General features: G+C 28.2%; 1 protein-coding gene across 31 annotated transcripts in view; it reads right to left on the bottom strand.

Annotated features, from left to right (window-relative positions):
• brp (ELKS/RAB6-interacting/CAST family member bruchpilot) overlaps nt 1-16,635 on the bottom strand; it is a 144,722-nt gene that overhangs the window by 34,792 nt on the left and 93,295 nt on the right. For 29 of the 31 annotated variants that reach the window (XM_080148283.1, XM_080148266.1, XM_080148271.1 and 26 more), the window contains 8 exons: nt 15,887-15,976; nt 12,949-12,996; nt 12,468-12,494; nt 10,563-10,637; nt 9,345-9,416; nt 3,370-3,477; nt 2,007-2,102; nt 466-500 (listed from right to left, as the gene is read on the bottom strand). In XM_080148283.1, the coding sequence (XP_080004409.1) occupies nt 466-500; nt 2,007-2,102; nt 3,370-3,477; nt 9,345-9,416; nt 10,563-10,637; nt 12,468-12,494; nt 12,949-12,996; nt 15,887-15,976 (551 nt within the window). The remainder of the gene's footprint in view (nt 1-465; nt 501-2,006; nt 2,103-3,369; nt 3,478-9,344; nt 9,417-10,562; nt 10,638-12,467; nt 12,495-12,948; nt 12,997-15,886; nt 15,977-16,635) is intronic. The other 2 variants (XM_080148281.1, XM_080148295.1) reach the window with 2 other exon arrangements.

The following is a 16,635-nucleotide window of genomic DNA, read 5'->3' as shown; positions in this document are numbered from 1 at the left end:
CTAAAACCATTTTTATATGTTGACACCTAAGTTTTTAATTTTCAACTTTACTGTACTTTTTCAACAAAAACTGTAATTTTTTTTGTTGTTTCATAATTTCCCTTAAAAAACGAAGAAAATAAGCCATTAATCATTAAATTCTGATAACTATAAGTGGGGTAAAATTGCTTTCAAAAAAGTGCTCATAAAAAAAAACACTGTATTTAACAAAATTCAGTGTTTTTTTTAAATAATATGTCAAAATTCCAGATTCTATTGCTGAACTACTTTGAATACAAATTGCTCTTGTGAAAACATTAAATAAAAGACAAAAAGTATAAATATGGTCCTGAAACATATAAAGTAAATTATAGAGCAGCACAATCAATAAAAACAAGATAAAAAAAAGAGGAAAAAGAGAGAAGGGGGGAGTGTTTATGTGAAAGAGTTTAGAAGAAAATAATATTTCTTTATTAAACATTCCTTTCTCTTTCCCGGGCTTCACGTTTTTCTTCAGCGAGCTAAAAAAAATATTTTTTTTGTCATTTTTTTTTGGTTGGAAGGGTTTTTGGATATTTTAAAGGAATTTTTTTCCATTTGATGACGAAATTATGCAAATTTAGATATCATTGTTATTGTTAATTTAAAAAAAAATTAAATATGTTTGTATAATAAAAAATGTAAATTTAATGTATCTTTTCTTTTCTTCTATTCTATTAAAAAAAAAAAGAATGATTTCGTCATTAATTGGTATAAATTTTAATTACAACATTTATCTAAATTTTATAATCTATCTTAAACTTTTACAGGTTAGGTCTATCAAACATTGAGTTGCTAAATATTTTTCATAATGTACTTTCATCATGAATAAGTAAAATTTTAATCTTTTCTTTCTTTTTAATATTGTATCCTATCAAAGGCTTTGCTGAAATCAAAGTGTCACAAACTAACCAAAAAAATCACGAAACCTTTCAGGGACAAAATCAATATCATATGACATTAACATTTTTTCTTATCAACAAAGAAAAAATAGGTAGAGCAGAGCAGAAAAAAATTTAATTGACATTTTAGAACCCTCTAATGATTAAACGTGAATATAAAACTATATTTTTTACTGCACTGTTCTAGTATTTTTAAACCCATTATCATTTCCCCAATTTTAATTAAAGCAATAGCATGCAAACATATATAAACTTAGGATTTCTTATACCTATTTTTCTTAAAAGTAAGGAGTCTATGATATTAACTAAAGGTTTTAGTGATTTTTTAAAACCTTTTTTGATAACAGAAAAAAGTACTCCAAAATATAGACAAAAAATTATGATACAGTAAATTGGCATATAATAATTTTTTTGGCTGCATTATTCTTTAGTTTGGTTGAAACTTTATCTTTATGGTTCTAATATATTTTTTGCAATACTTTCTCTGTTATAAAATGATTAGCATCCCTAACATTATCTGTCAGCCCCCGCGCGTACTTTATGAAGTATCATTTGAATTTATATCTACAAAGGTGGCGCTTTTTCATTATTCTAGTGCAAGATTATTTAAAATTTTAATTAGACAGGGATACAAGAAGAGGTAATTGAAGATAAATTTATCTTCCTCCAATAAAAAGGAAATATTTTGTCTTTACATACCTCGTAAAAAACATTAATCTATCGTGTAAATTATTTCAAAGACAAAAATTTTTAGTATGGATATTTAATGGGATTACTAATTGATATTTGCACGTATAGCTTTCATTTTTATCAATGCATAAAAAATATTTATTATGTATATTTGTTATCATCTCAAATTAGCTTAAATAAACTTATACTAGAATATTTATAAGGCTCTAGAAATATCTCTACAAGCGTATAAAAATGCATTCAGGCAGCTAGGTTTAAAAATGACAAAAAATACATATATATTTTTTTTATCAATTTTGAACCATTTTGGATACAAACGATTATTTATACTATGATGCCATTTCAACAAAATGAGTTTAGATGACTTTTAGGGTAAAGATTATAATATGCACCCACCTGGTATTGCAACTGTCCAACTTCTCGCTCTAGTTTGAGTTGATCCAGCTCCTGGCGCTCCTTATCTTCTTTCATCTGGTCATACTGGCTCTGTGCCTGATTTTAAAAGGGTTGCTTTCATTATTTGATCACGCTGCCTTTTTTACTTGTCAAGTTCAACTCTTTTGGTCCTTTCACTCAAACCTATGTATTGACCACCGAAACGCCTCCAATATTGATATTTTTTATAATTTTTTTATATTAATAATTTTTTGAAGAAAAAAATGAGACAGTGCAAAATGTCACCAAAAATGACGTCATACGATAAAATAACCAATGAGAGGCGAGTATAAATTTTACTATTGATTAATTACAATGTATACTCCCCCCTCATTGAACAACTTTATTGTATGACGTCATTTATTTGGTGCTTTTTTGCGCTGTCTCGAGAAAAAATATTTCTAGATGCAGTGGGCCTAATCACTACGGGATATTATCCCAATTCTGGCTCTTCGACACCATGGAAACTGTCCCAATGTTGTATAACTTTTGCGGAACATGTTCCAGTTACGTCATATTTTTCTTTCCCGAAAAAGGGAAGGGGGGAAGAAAATCTCTTCAAAAGAGATGGGGAAAACCCCCTTTTCTCCCATTTCTTTTTTCTTCCCCCCTTCCCTTTTTTTCTTTCCCACTTCCCTTTTTCGGGAAAGAAAAATATGACGTAACTGGAACATGTTCCGCAAAAGTTATACAAAATTGGGACAGTTTCCATGGTGTCGGCTCTTCTAACCTGAACTTAACCAAAACTTAATTAAGTTTGTTTTTGATTCACAATGCAACATGAGGGAAACCACCATAATCTTATACTTCAATGAAAGACAAATAACTTTTTAAACAAGAACCCAAAAAATTGTGTGTTTTTTCACATTAAAAGACTTAAACTTGTTTGAATTAATTCATCTATAATACAAAGTAGAACGTTTCTGTCTGTCCGTCTGTCCGTCTGTCTGTTAGTCCCTTAAGATCTCGGTAACCACTGAACCGATCGGATTCTACTCTTCAGGGTATATACCTATTGGTCCTGTGGTGGTGTTAAGCTATTTTCTTGGGGGGTGGGACACCCCCAACCTCCCAAAAAACAAAAAAATCCCCCCCCCATTTTTTTTTCTTTTTTTTGCTGAAGAATTCCTTGGTCCTTTATGTTTTGTAGAAGATTTCGATTTCCTTGGTCCTTTATGTTTTGTAGAAGATTTCCTTGGTCCTTTAACGAATTTCGCCTTAATTTTTTTTATCACCTCTTGAGGCAAAGCCCCTAGAGGCTAGGGGCGAAGCCGCTAGTATACTAATAAAGTAATTGCCAATTTTAATTATATTTATCATTTACCTTAGCAAGTTTATCCTGGAGCCTTTCTATTTCACAAGTGTACTTTTCCTCTTGTCTTTCATAATCTGCCCCGGCGCTAATCAGCCGCTCCTTGGTGGATTCTTGTTCCTGGTAAAATGTGAAAATAAAAATCTTTACAAAAATCTTCCAAAAGTTTTAAATAAATCGGCCAGTTATTTTTTTCCAAATATTTCACAAGAGCCAATTTTATACAAGTAACAATTTTAAATTTTCTTTTTATAAACCTTAACTTTAAAAACTTTCTAAATTAAGATTCTCTAAATGTAATATCCATAAAGACAAACCAATGGTCTAATATGTTTGTAAAAAACAACATCCTTTATTTAAATTAGGCCAAAAAGTGGTTAGGACGGGTTTTTTCTCTAAATTAACCAAAGTCAAAACGAATTTCAATAAAGAAAATCCCTGCAAGTCTTAAGGTTGCTAATTACAATTTTATGGCTATTTTTCTGGCTGTCGGCTAACGTCATGTTTTGTAAAAATGCATAAACGCAAAGGCTGAAAGATTAATTAAATGTAACCCAAAATTTCTAATATTACATGTACTCTCCCCACCTTCCCTCTCCCCTTCAAAAAAACTACACTGCAAAATTAATTTCATAACTGTAATTACAATTTTTAAATTTCATTTTTTTCCCTTCAGATCAAATAAAATATTCAAATCTTTAGCAAAGAAAACAAACTTCCAAAAAAGTGCCATTTAATACAAATTGCAAAAAAATATCTGTATATTAAACTTTCTAAAGTTATAATTTGAAGGAATTGAAAAATTGTAAAAAAGCTATAAATAAGAAAATATTTTTCACAGTGTAATACAAAATTATTTTTCAAGGATCTTAAAGTTATAATAGGATAGTGCAGTTTTTTTCTAAATAGTGTGCAATGGGATTTTAATTCATTTTCTTGGGATAAATTGGGAAGCATTACAATTTAATATTAAAATATATAAATTTTTATTTATTTATTGTTGTTCATAAGCAGCGCAGCAATAAGAGATAGTATTTTAAAAGTATGTAAGTATTTTTAGACAAAAAAATAAGGAATTAAAAAATTTGTTAAAATAAAAAAAAAATACGACAGACACGAAAGTTAAAGAGTATTTTTGCTTAAGATAATAATCATTATAGAACACAGTAATAGTGTCTGACTGATTATGACGTAACAAAAAAAATTAGCCAATGAGAGGCCGTTATTGACCAATGGTAAAATTAATAGTGGCCTCTCATTGGCTAATTTTTTTGTTACGTCATAATTAGTCAGACACTATTACTGTGTTCATCATAATAGCTTACACCTAAACATGTAACAATTTCTTTATACCTTAGATTAGATTTATGATAAAATTAAGAAAAAAGAGTAATCATTTAAAACATGTAAAAAGAATATAACAATCTATGCAATATCTAGTAGCTAACATAGAAAGACTATAAATCTCAAATTACGAGTAGAAATTATTGGAGGGAAAGTTTGAAAGTCGGCAAAAGTAAAAATGTGTGTGTGTTGTTGGGGGGGGGGGGGTAAATAATTCCATTGTATTTTCAAATATTAAATCAAGTTAATCAAAGAACAGCTTGACTACTAGATATCCAAATCTATTCTACTACAAAATTTTGAAACAACTATCACGTTTGTCCTAATAAATAATTGACTAACATTTTCAATTCAAAGATCTTAATAGTTATTTCTCGCATCGTATTATAAACGGCTTTCCGCGGATATAGAATGTACAATTATGAGATTAAAACTAGTTTTTTTAGCCCCGAGGTGCCGAAGTCACCAGCTAAAAAAACTAGTTTTAATCTTATGATTGTACATTTCTATATTCGTAGAAAGCTGGATATAATACGATGCTAGACATAGTTTTTTTCGTATGGATGAGAACCGGTTCCTATCCACCGGATTCGAATGAATACGAGAAATAATATTCTAAGGTTTTTCAACAAAAAAGTATAAACATAATATACAACTAAAAAAAAAGAATTTGAACATAATTTTAACACAGATAAATTGGATCCTCATGAAATTATACAGGAAAAAATTAAATTTCTTTGCAACAAAATCTTTTACTGTTTGTATATTGTAATCTAGTTATTTCTTTCTATGTTAATGCATAAGTAGCAAATCTTCAAGTAAATTAGATAGATAGATAGTAAGAAAAAATTTTCTATTTTTAACTATCAATACTTTTTATTTAAAATTTGAAACAGACAATATTTCTCTAAATCTGTATGTTGCAGAAATAAAGTTAAGTTTGCATTTTAAGAAAAATTATTTTTTTTCAAGATTTGTTTACTTTAAGAAACAACAAAAAAATGTAGGTATTTGGTTTTGCCATGCAAAAACAGTGCAGTAAATTATATCATTCAGTTTTGTATTTAAAAAACTGTAACATACTATTGCGATTTCTCAACTTTGTGAACACTTTGGGACAAACAAAGTCCTGCAAAATAAAGGGTCAATGATGAATATGCAGGTAGTTTTGGCGTACACATCTATACTTATAAATTTATTGTTACAGAGTAAAATTTGTTGAATAAAACAAAAAATATGGGAAAGGATACTAGTCTAACACCATTTACATTTATATGTTGGTAAAATATTTGAAAAAAATATACAGAAATATAAAATAAAAAATATATTAATATATTTTTTACTGATAAAAATCATAAATTTAAAAATTATATTAGACTTAAAGTACAAAAGTTATGTCATCAAATGTCCTTTAATTTTTAAATGAAAGGACGTCCAGCCATTATGAATTATAGAGAAGCTATGCTATAAATGTACTATGTTGTTAAAATTGAATTTGAAAGCATACATTGGCTGTGTTTATTTGTGGTACTAAATAAAAATCTCTAATCTAATAACAATTTTTGTTGTTAAAATTAGAAGAAAGAAAAATTTTTTACTTTTTTGTGTTAAATTTGCCATTAAAACGTCTAAAAAGTGTATCAAAATAAGTTATAGTAATTAGTAGCAGTTTAGTTTTTATGACAAATTTTAATGATATAAAAAACTAACAAAAAAGAAACATTTTGTGTACTTTTAAAACTAACCATACCTCTAGTTTGAACTAAAAGCAAAAAATAAAAATAATAAATTAATCACTCTTATTTCAAAATTTTGATCATAGCGTCATGCAAAATTTAATAAAATAGTAATTTAGTTTGATTTTAATAGTGTAGTAGTTTGGTTTAAGTTTCTGTAATATTGACACTTTACAAATTTACAAAATTAAAAAAATCTTTCAATTTTATGACGAAAATCTTCAAAAATAAATTGCGTTATATTTTTATAGTTATCAAAGATTTTTGAGAAAAAAAACAATGGTTCATATCTACCTGGATTTCTTACAAGTATTTGTTAAGATTATAAGTCTATTAAAGCTATTGTAGAATGTGTATTTTTAGACTTTAGAAAAGCTTTCGATAAGCTATCAAAAAAAGATCTAGAAATTTAAATTGATATATGATCATTTGTTAATTATTAGATAAATTATTGGATGTAAGTAGAATAATCTGCCATTGTCCCCTCCCTTCCAAAAACTGATTGTCGAGAGTACATTTTTTTAAAGGTTCTTCATCTAATATAGTAATTTGAATTAATCTTATCAAAAAATGTTTTTCAATTGACGATACATTGATGTATATCCCCAATGATGATAAACAAAATTACTCAATCTATGAATCAAATTAAAAAAAAAAAGTTTGGACACTGAGAACGAGCTTGTAAAAAATCTTAAATGGTTGGTTAAAACATTCAGTATTAAAACTTATAAAACAAGAATTTTTATTCCTAGAGGGGGTAATTTTGTTTATCACAATTAGGTATTTGCATTTATTTATCGTCCATTGGCTTATCCTTAGGATCTCAAAATTTTTTAGGCATTTTACTTGACCATTTGATTTGCAACTATTTGTCCCCGTGTGTGTGTACTCGTATTGTGTTCCTTCATTACCGCATTTTATTCCGCGAAAAGACTTAATATGAAAATCAATATTTTTAACTGTGAGGTAGAAGCAATTGGGCAGATTGTGCTGTTGTAATAATACACGGTTTTTATGATTTAACACTGTGATACATATGCGGAAGTGAATGTACAGCTGCATGTATATTGTATATGAGCAGACTAATCAATTAGATTAAGCCATGTTAATGTTAATACAAGAAATACACTACAAATATTCATTCCCCTCCACACACACACACACACACAGAGAGACACACACACACAAACACAAAAACACATCCATATATTTCCCACATATAAGTAAAGAAACTATCTTATATTATACTTTGACTGTTTTGACGTCAGTCCTAAATTCTTTAGTACAACATTTTGGCGATGTAATTTTAAATACAATTTCTGTGCTGTAAAATAAAAAATTTTAATTTTAAACAATATTTGTATTTGCCAAAATTTTATAATAACATAAAACACATAATAAACTTATTTATTTTCAAGCAGTAGGAATTTAACAATAATCTTACTTAATTATTTACAATAAAATTACAGTTTTATTTAACATTAAGATTTAACATTTTTTGTTAAAATAATGACTTAACCTAAATAATTTAATATTTTAATATTTTTCAATGTTTTTTATACTGAAAAAGGCAGTTTTGTGAGGTGATATTTTCTAATGATATGTGCAATATCCCTTAAATAAGCAACACTACCCCTTATTGAATCAAGACAATATCAAGGCTGACCCCCTCCCCAACCCACCCCAAAAAAGCCAACAGTTTATTTGAACTTGAATGAAAATATATATGTGAACGATAGCATAATTTGAAAAAGAAATGCTTTTGTCAAAAAAATAAAAGATACCCAAAACTAACAAAATCTATAATAGTCCAAAAATGACTTAATTCAATTTGAAGGTAGTGCAAAAAACTTATAGCCTAAATGTTTACAAGCCTGTCGCAAGCTGTCTCTAGAATAATAATAATGTTATATGTTGTTAGCTAGTCCTAATTATATAATATCTTCTACAAAAAAAAAAGGATCTACATTTTGCTGTGCCCCTGTATTAAGAAAATTGATGGTAGTTCCTACTTAAAAAACCATAGTAATATTTCTTTCTCATGTGGAATCTTTATGTATTAGGAAACATCATATCCATGGGGGGGGGGGGGGGTACAAAATCTGATAATAGGGGAGTAATCCCACAACTTTTTAATTTATTCTGCAGTAATTTTTTTTTATAATCTTGGGGTATTCAACTTGTTTTAGAATGGTGGTAACACCCACTTAAAAAAAGAACTTTGGGAAAAAAATTTTATATATGGGGGAGTGGGGGTGGGAAGCAGAATATGTTTCTATTTTTTTTTAAAAAACTATCGTTTTGTTTTTCTATGTAGATGCTACCTTCAACTTTATTCGTACAGGAACACACCGTGAATTAAATTAATAAAACAAAATATTTGCTACAATCATAAATACAAAAACTATTTAAAATTAACACAGCTCCAATATTCAACGCAGCTTTGTAAATGAATAATTTTGTTCTCATTTATGTCTTTTAGTAATGAATATAATGTATGATAATATAATAGGACTAGAAAGAGAGAGAAACCTAACCAACTACAAATTAAAATCTAGTAAAGTAAGAAAGAGAAAAATATTTCAAATAAGACTTTTAAAATTTATTTCAAGTCTTTTCTTTATTTGCAAGTTTTATCTTTTTTTGGAGACTGAATAGTTTGGACAATGCATATTAAATTTTGTTTGTTTTTAATGTTACAAAAGATCATTTTAGCAGATTTTTGCGAGAAAAATATATTATTGCTTAATTTCTATCTCGCCCCTATTTCAGATTAAAATCAATAAAAATCAACTAAAATTACCTTTTTTTAGTGCTTAAAATTCTATTTAACATGTATTGTCCTGTTAAAAGAAATCTAGAAACAAAGTTTTAAGAAAATAAAGTTTAAAAATTCTAATTTCTTACCTGTAACTGATATTTTAATCTTTGATTGTCAAGTTCTAGTTTCTGGAGAGCGTCCTCAGCGTTCATAACATCCTAAAGTATATCATTTGTTTTAATCATTGTTGTAATTACAAAATACCTAGGACAAAAATGGTAGGAGACACCTCTCTCAAGTGGAATCGGAGTAGAGCCCCCCACGCCCCCTAGAGCAGGGATCTAAATGAATAAGACAATGGCTGATAAATTGATGTACATCCCCAATGTTATTACCCAAAATTACCTCTCCTATATATCACAAATAGTGATTGATATGTTAGAACACTCAAATCAACAACCAATATAAAGACAAAAGCGGCTACAGCCATAAAAGCCTCTTGGGGTACTTAAGGTGAGAGGAGAAAATCGAAAAAGAAAAAGAAAATATTTTTTTTTTTTTGGGGGGGGGGATTTTTTATTGAAGGGTGGAGATACCCTTCCCTAAAATACTTAAAAACCTTCCCTAGACCTATAAGAAGCTTCACTGTAAAGGAGGTATTGGTTTGGCGGTTAGCGAGATCCTTCGCTACAGACAAAAAAAGCTTACTACTTTATATAATGGGATTAAAAGCCCCCAAACTTGTTAAGTCGACGAACAAGAATACGTTATTATAAAACTTTGGGAACTAGAGTAATAAAATAGGCCATTTTATCTTTCCAACATCAATCTTTAAAATTGCATCAAATGCTACACTAAAGTTAAACCGACGTTAATTAACTTTTATTGATTTCATATAAATTTTCTTTTGATAGGTGCGTCAACAAAGTTGTAATCAAACTTGTAATCTATTCATTCATCTTACAATCTTTAATAAATATTTATCTATACACTATTTTATATACTAGCGGCTACGCCCCCTAGTAGCCTCTAGGGGCACTTAAGGTTGGAGGGGAAAAAATCGACATCATCCCATTTTAGATTTGAATTTCAAAAGAGTAAAAAATAATTTTTTGGGGGAAGGGGTTAAGACACCCTCCCCAAAAATAGTCTAAAACCTTCCTATGACCTATAAGAAGTTTCACTGTAAAGGAGAACAATATCATTTCAGCGGTTGGCGAGATCCTTCGGTACAGACAAAAAACGCTTACTACTTTATATAATATTTATATTTATATAATTATATAATAGGATATCTATCCATTCATCATACATTTTTAAATTATCTATCTATCCATTATAATTTTATCTATGAATCTCTAAACCTGCTCTGACTGTTGATATTTCTCCCTCCAGGCCTCAATTTCCTGTTCCAGCCTGTTTAGATCCTCCTCGTGAACCTAAACAATTGTCCAGTCAATATTACATCCATTGGAATAGAATAAGAATACATATAAAGCTTGAGTGTGTGTGTGTGTTGATTCTACTTTGGACAAAATCTGGGAAAATGACAAGTACCCAGCAACAAATAGAAACAGCTGTTATCATTTCAATATAAGAATGTAGTCCCAATCAATATGATTACATCTTACTCTAATCCTTGTATAAAACAACAGGTTGCTTGTCTGTCTATCTGTGTGACTGTAGCTTTAGTTAAACCGATATGTTTCTCCTTTGCAGTAAAAGTCCAGGTAGGGTTTTATTACTATACCTTCAACCTCCCGGAAGATATCGTCAAAAAATACCCTAAACAATTGTTGCACTTTTTTCTTTTTTCCTTTTAAAACTAAAATGCAAATTTGAGGGTCTACTTACCACCCCCCTCCTAACCTTCTAATCTTAAGACCTCTGAAGGCATATCAGCTTATTTTAGATATAGATTCTACAGTAATGCTTGTTGTCAGTCAATATGTCAGTGAATATCAGGCCCATAAGCTATTTAAATGACTTATATAAATAACATGTCAGCCTTGGATAGACACTATGAAATTGTATGTTAATCTTTGTCTCAGAGCTTACCAGTGTTAAGATACCCATCTATAAACATTTAGATTGAAGAAAAATCAGGAAACTTAGATACTAAAAATATTTCAATATTTAAAGAGAAAAAATATTTAATCTGTACACCCTATCACCAAAATTTTCTATTGAATTAATATCTGAAATTGCTGATTCAATTTATTTTTCTAATACTTGACACAATCCCAGAACAATATGTCTACTCATACAGTAAGAAATAAATGATCGAATATACAAAAAAAATATATTTATATGTGTTTCTGTGTTTTTTTTCTTTATTTTCTCATCAATACACATTGGTCTAAAAAACAAAAGTATTAGAAAGCAAGAATATTACTAAAAAGCACTTTGGCATTGATAAATACAAAAAAAAAATTGGCAATAAAGCTTTTGTTTTCATAAACGATATATCTAAAAGTGCTTTCATTTCTGCATGAATCTTACTTGAAGCAGCTTATAATGCCTCAAAAAAATGACGTCTTACAATACAAATGACCAATAATAGGCCAGTAAACATTGTAATTGCACGATGGTAACTTGCCTATCATTGGTCATTTGTATTGTGTGGCGTCATTTTTATTAGTCACTACAAGCTGTTCCATCTTACTTTCTATTTATTTTGTTTTCTAGAGCAGTGTGGTATAAGAAAAAGTCTTTGAATCTGTTTGGCAAAATAAATAGCAGAGCATGTTGCTAAAGATTTATGACTTTAAAACTTTTATTTTCTATAATATAATGGCTAAGAATCTATTGTTCTTATTTTAATTTGTTTTTATGAAACAATTGAGAAAAAATAATTTAGTATAAGACAAAAGGTTTTATTTTAAGACTAAAGAAATAACAAAAGCTGTGTTTTATCATGATAAATTATTATTTTACTAAACCAAAAGACAAAGTCGAGAACCAAATTTTAATAAATCAATCTTAATACATCGTTGAAATTAATAAACAATCATAAGAAAAATGTGTTTAAAATATTCTAACTGATTTATACAAAATAAAATTACCTTTGAAAGCCGATTGACAAATTAATTAATCAGGAAAAAGTCCTTTTCTGGCAGTTTGGACATTTCTCCAACAAAGGATGAAAAGTTAAAGAAAATGTAGGAAAAAGTTTAGTCATGTTTAAACTTTTTGGACAGTTGCAGGAAGTAAATTCAAGATGGCGGATTTTTGTGTGTCGTGTTTGAAAAATGCGCAAGAATACAAACCTTTTTCCCGGCATTCGCGCGCTCAATCTGCAAATAAAAATCAATCAATTAATCATTGGACCAAAATCATTTGATTTTAGTATAACAAGGTAAAGTTTGATAAAGTAATGTTAAACCTTCAAGACCAGAAATTTATGTAGGGTAATAAAAAGATAAGTAGAATGTAAAACCATTTCTGAAGGTTGAATAACAAACATTTTAGAATAATGCTCATGAAAAAATTGCTTCAGAATATAATATTAGCTGTAAGTAGTGAACAAGGACAAATACAATCATTCCGAGATATTTCATCAAAATAAAATTTATTTTGCCTCTATATTATCTGATTATCCAGAACAAAAGTTTATTTAGATGGATTGTCATATTCAATAGCAGCTTTTTGATCATTTTTATAATTTTGATTGTTGAAAATTCAAGACAAAATAGTTTATATTCCTATAAAATATCCCTCCTTGTGTAAACATATTAGAACAATAATCACCTGAAGTTGTGCTTTCTGTAATTCATGCTGAGTCTTTTCCAAATCAACCTAGGAGAGTAACATATGTTTCATACTAGAAAAAGGGGCAGCTGCATTTTTTTAAAAAAGGTAACTGGATATTTGAAAATTTCAAAGGATTGTGTGGTTTGTATTACCATAGACTTTGATGCTTAGATTGCTAAACAAATGGCATTTTAATACCTTTATATCACCCACTTCTACCCATCTACCCCTTTTTATAGTTTAAAGAAAATAGATTATAAATTTCAAAGTCCATAGCAAAATGTGGGTTTATTGGATTACTCATGCTAAATGGGTTTTGGGATTTGGGTGTGGGATTTTTTTGTAATAAGCTGTGTATTGTATAACTTAGGTAAAAAAGGTGTTTTAAATATGATACAAGATCCTACAAATAAATTAACATTGGCAATTCCTTGTTGGAATAGATGTAAATTATAGGTTTGTTTCATGATTTATTTTTGAAATTGTTTTAGCAATCAATATTCTGTACAAAATTCACATAATGATTACCATATATCTTGTATTTTGTGTATCTTTTATATTATGTAATTTTAATGTTACTGAGAAATTAATATTAATATATTTTTTCAGGCTTTAATATCATTAATTTAGCACAAAAAAAGAAAATATAAAATTTTCCTATAATCTTCATTTATATTTGTCATTACACTCTATCTCTCAGAAAGCCTGTGCAGGCATTTGAGAGTGTGTGTGTGTGATCAAACAATTTTCTTTTATATTTTTATCCATACACTGAGTAATATTGGTATGTCATGTGTGTAATCTGTGTGTGTGTATGTGGGTGTGTATCAGTTCAGTAAATGGACATAACACTCTTCTCTTATTTTTTTTTTTTTGCAAAACTTTTAAAGTTAAGAACATATTTCATCCTAAGTAAAACTTGATTTGCTATTTATGCTCAAGTTTAGAAAAATGTGTTAAACACTTTCATAAATCAGTTAAGTTTGGAAATTGTTAACATTTAATAGGAGTGGCATTTAAACCTCTCAAAATTAGGTAATCATATTTGAATATATTTGTGAATCAGGAAGATTCTAATGACATTTTTTTATCTTGGGAATCTTGGGAAGAACATTACTGGTAGTGATCCTTGTTTTTAAAGATGAAAAGAAATATTACATTTTTCTATAGGAATGTGTTTATCTGCCCCACTGTGCTGGCTAAGCAAGACTAGAGCACAATGCAGATGATAGATTTTTTCATCTTAGCTTCCCACACTAAACCCATATCTCAACTTACAAGGTGTCCAACAGTAAAGTTAGATTAAAATTTTAACTGATTCAAAATATTAAAAATTCAGTGTAAGAAAATAAGGTTTAAATATTATATCCTAGTTGTCTGATGTTTCAATTTATAATTATCATCTTTATAATATTCAGATGATCTCCTTGTTGTGAAAATATTTGATAGTCCTTCACATTTCTAATGAAAAATAATAATATCAATTGCACTCAAAATGCTAATTAAGGTTTTTTTCCACCTTCAATTGTTTGAGTTTTATAAGCTATGTTTTAAAAATCATACAAGATTTTAAAATTGTTTGTTCTAATTTTGTAGGTTTTTAATTTTATTATTTTAAGTATAACTTATATTTATCAAGTTGTGTTATAAGATATTTTCTAATGATTATAAAAATGATATTATTGTTGTGTAATCTTTGTATCTGTGTATCTGCAGAATATTCAGTGTGAGCACTTAATGATCTTTTTATTCCAGCCAATATATTCTACTTACATTGTCTTTACTATGCAGACAATAATTTAGGTTGGCCAACAAAAATATTACTTTGATTTTTAGGTTTTTTTAAAGCTAATTCTAAATTAAACAATTTCTTTTCCTGAATAATTTATATTATTTATTCATTATTTCGTTTAAAAATGATATAAGACTGGATAATGATTAAAATGTATATTTCTAAACTCTTTCATGTGAATGATTGAATATATCATTCCCAAGGTAATAATGGATGGGACATCATGATAACTATTCAAGGTATCTGGAAGAAAAAATTAAATTTCTCTAAGGCCTTTGGAAGAAACATGAGAATTCTCCAAGGTCCCTAGGAGAAATATGAAAATTTTCTAAGGTTTCAAAAAACAAAATAAATTTCTTTAATGGCTCTGGGATAAAAATAAAAATTCTTTATGGGCTCCTGGTAATAATGAAACTTGTTTCATGGTTGTTTGTTTATCTGTGAATGTCTATTCTTTTGGCTATACATAATAACATGTAATATATGTATATTTTTATTTTGTAAAAAGATTTTTGAATTTTGTACATAAATGTTTTTTTTTTACAAATAATGTATAAAATAAAAAAAATGTTGTATTTAAATGTATTCCTGACAAATGATGGCTCGTACACCTAAAAACTTGTATCTGGGCAAATAAAAATAATACCAATGTCTAGTATTGGTCATGCTAAATCAATTTTCATTCAAGTTTTGTCTTTTCATTGTTTACTATAAAATTTCTGAAGTATGTTTAGTAGATAGTAAAAAGTAATGAAAAGATAGGATAAGATTTATGTCCTTTTTTTGAGAAAAAAAAATAAAGGATAATAGTTGTTGTGTCATGTAATGCTTTTCCAGTCATGCTGTTATTCTTTTTTTCTGATACCTATTTGTATTTTTTGTGCCCAACCTTAATTTTCTAATCAATTTTTAATGTAACAGGCTACAACCTGATCTTAAAAATCTATTTACTATAATGAGAAAAAAAATGAAATCCTGTGTATTTTATTTAACTAAATTCATAATATTTTTGTAACTATTTTTATAAATGAAAAAAGGGATAAAAAAGTGGATTTTAAAAATTGGAAGAAATGGAGAAATTTTTCCTCCTTTCATATTGGATAAAATATTTAAACATAATTTTGGGTTAATAATAATACGCACCTCTAGCTTGGAAACATTGTTCTGATGATATTGAGACTCGTCCTTGGTTTGATTGTATCTCTCTTTATATTTATCTAACTCCGCAGTGGCCTGCAAACCAAATCATAAACCAGTGTGACTGTGCATTAGGCTGTCCCAGTTAATTTTTTACATTTTTCAAGTTTAACAAGTAAAAATATACAAATTTTCTTTAGGAAAACAGGTATAATTTCAAAAAGACAAACATAACCCTTCATAGAGAAATATTTCATTATTTTCAATTAAGAGGACATGAAAGGGGCAAGTTTTCACCTAAAAAATGTGACAAAATTTGTGGGACAGCCTATTGTGCAAGACATATTTCACATATTTGTAACCAAGTCAAGCAAAAACAGGTCAAATGGGACAGTTTGGCTAATTAATCTTCTCATTTCTAACTCATACTTTTAATGAATTTTAATATTAAAATATTTTGTAAGCCTGTCATAAGATTCAATGAAATAAAAATTGATTTATTTGACTGTTGAATATTTTAAGGCACAATATTTGGTACAATTTTGTTTTTAATTGATTTCTAAAGAACTGTATATTATATAGTGTATGAATTAATTGCATATAAATTTGCGCATCTAATGTAATAGTTGACTTGGTTGCAAATAGTATTATTATGGTGCATTATAGAGGAAATCACAAATACAAGGGGTTAAGAATTAGAAAATAATAATTAGTAACACAGCTACTCAGTTATAATGACTTGCCCGGTCATAAAT

This window comes from Acartia tonsa, chromosome 14 (assembly GCF_053477335.1).
Source record: "Acartia tonsa isolate MP-2025a chromosome 14, ASM5347733v1, whole genome shotgun sequence".
In the NCBI taxonomy this organism is placed as follows: domain Eukaryota; kingdom Metazoa; phylum Arthropoda; class Copepoda; order Calanoida; family Acartiidae; genus Acartia; species Acartia tonsa.
Note: the sequence above shows the minus strand (reverse complement) of the source record. Positions and strands in the feature narration are given on the sequence as shown.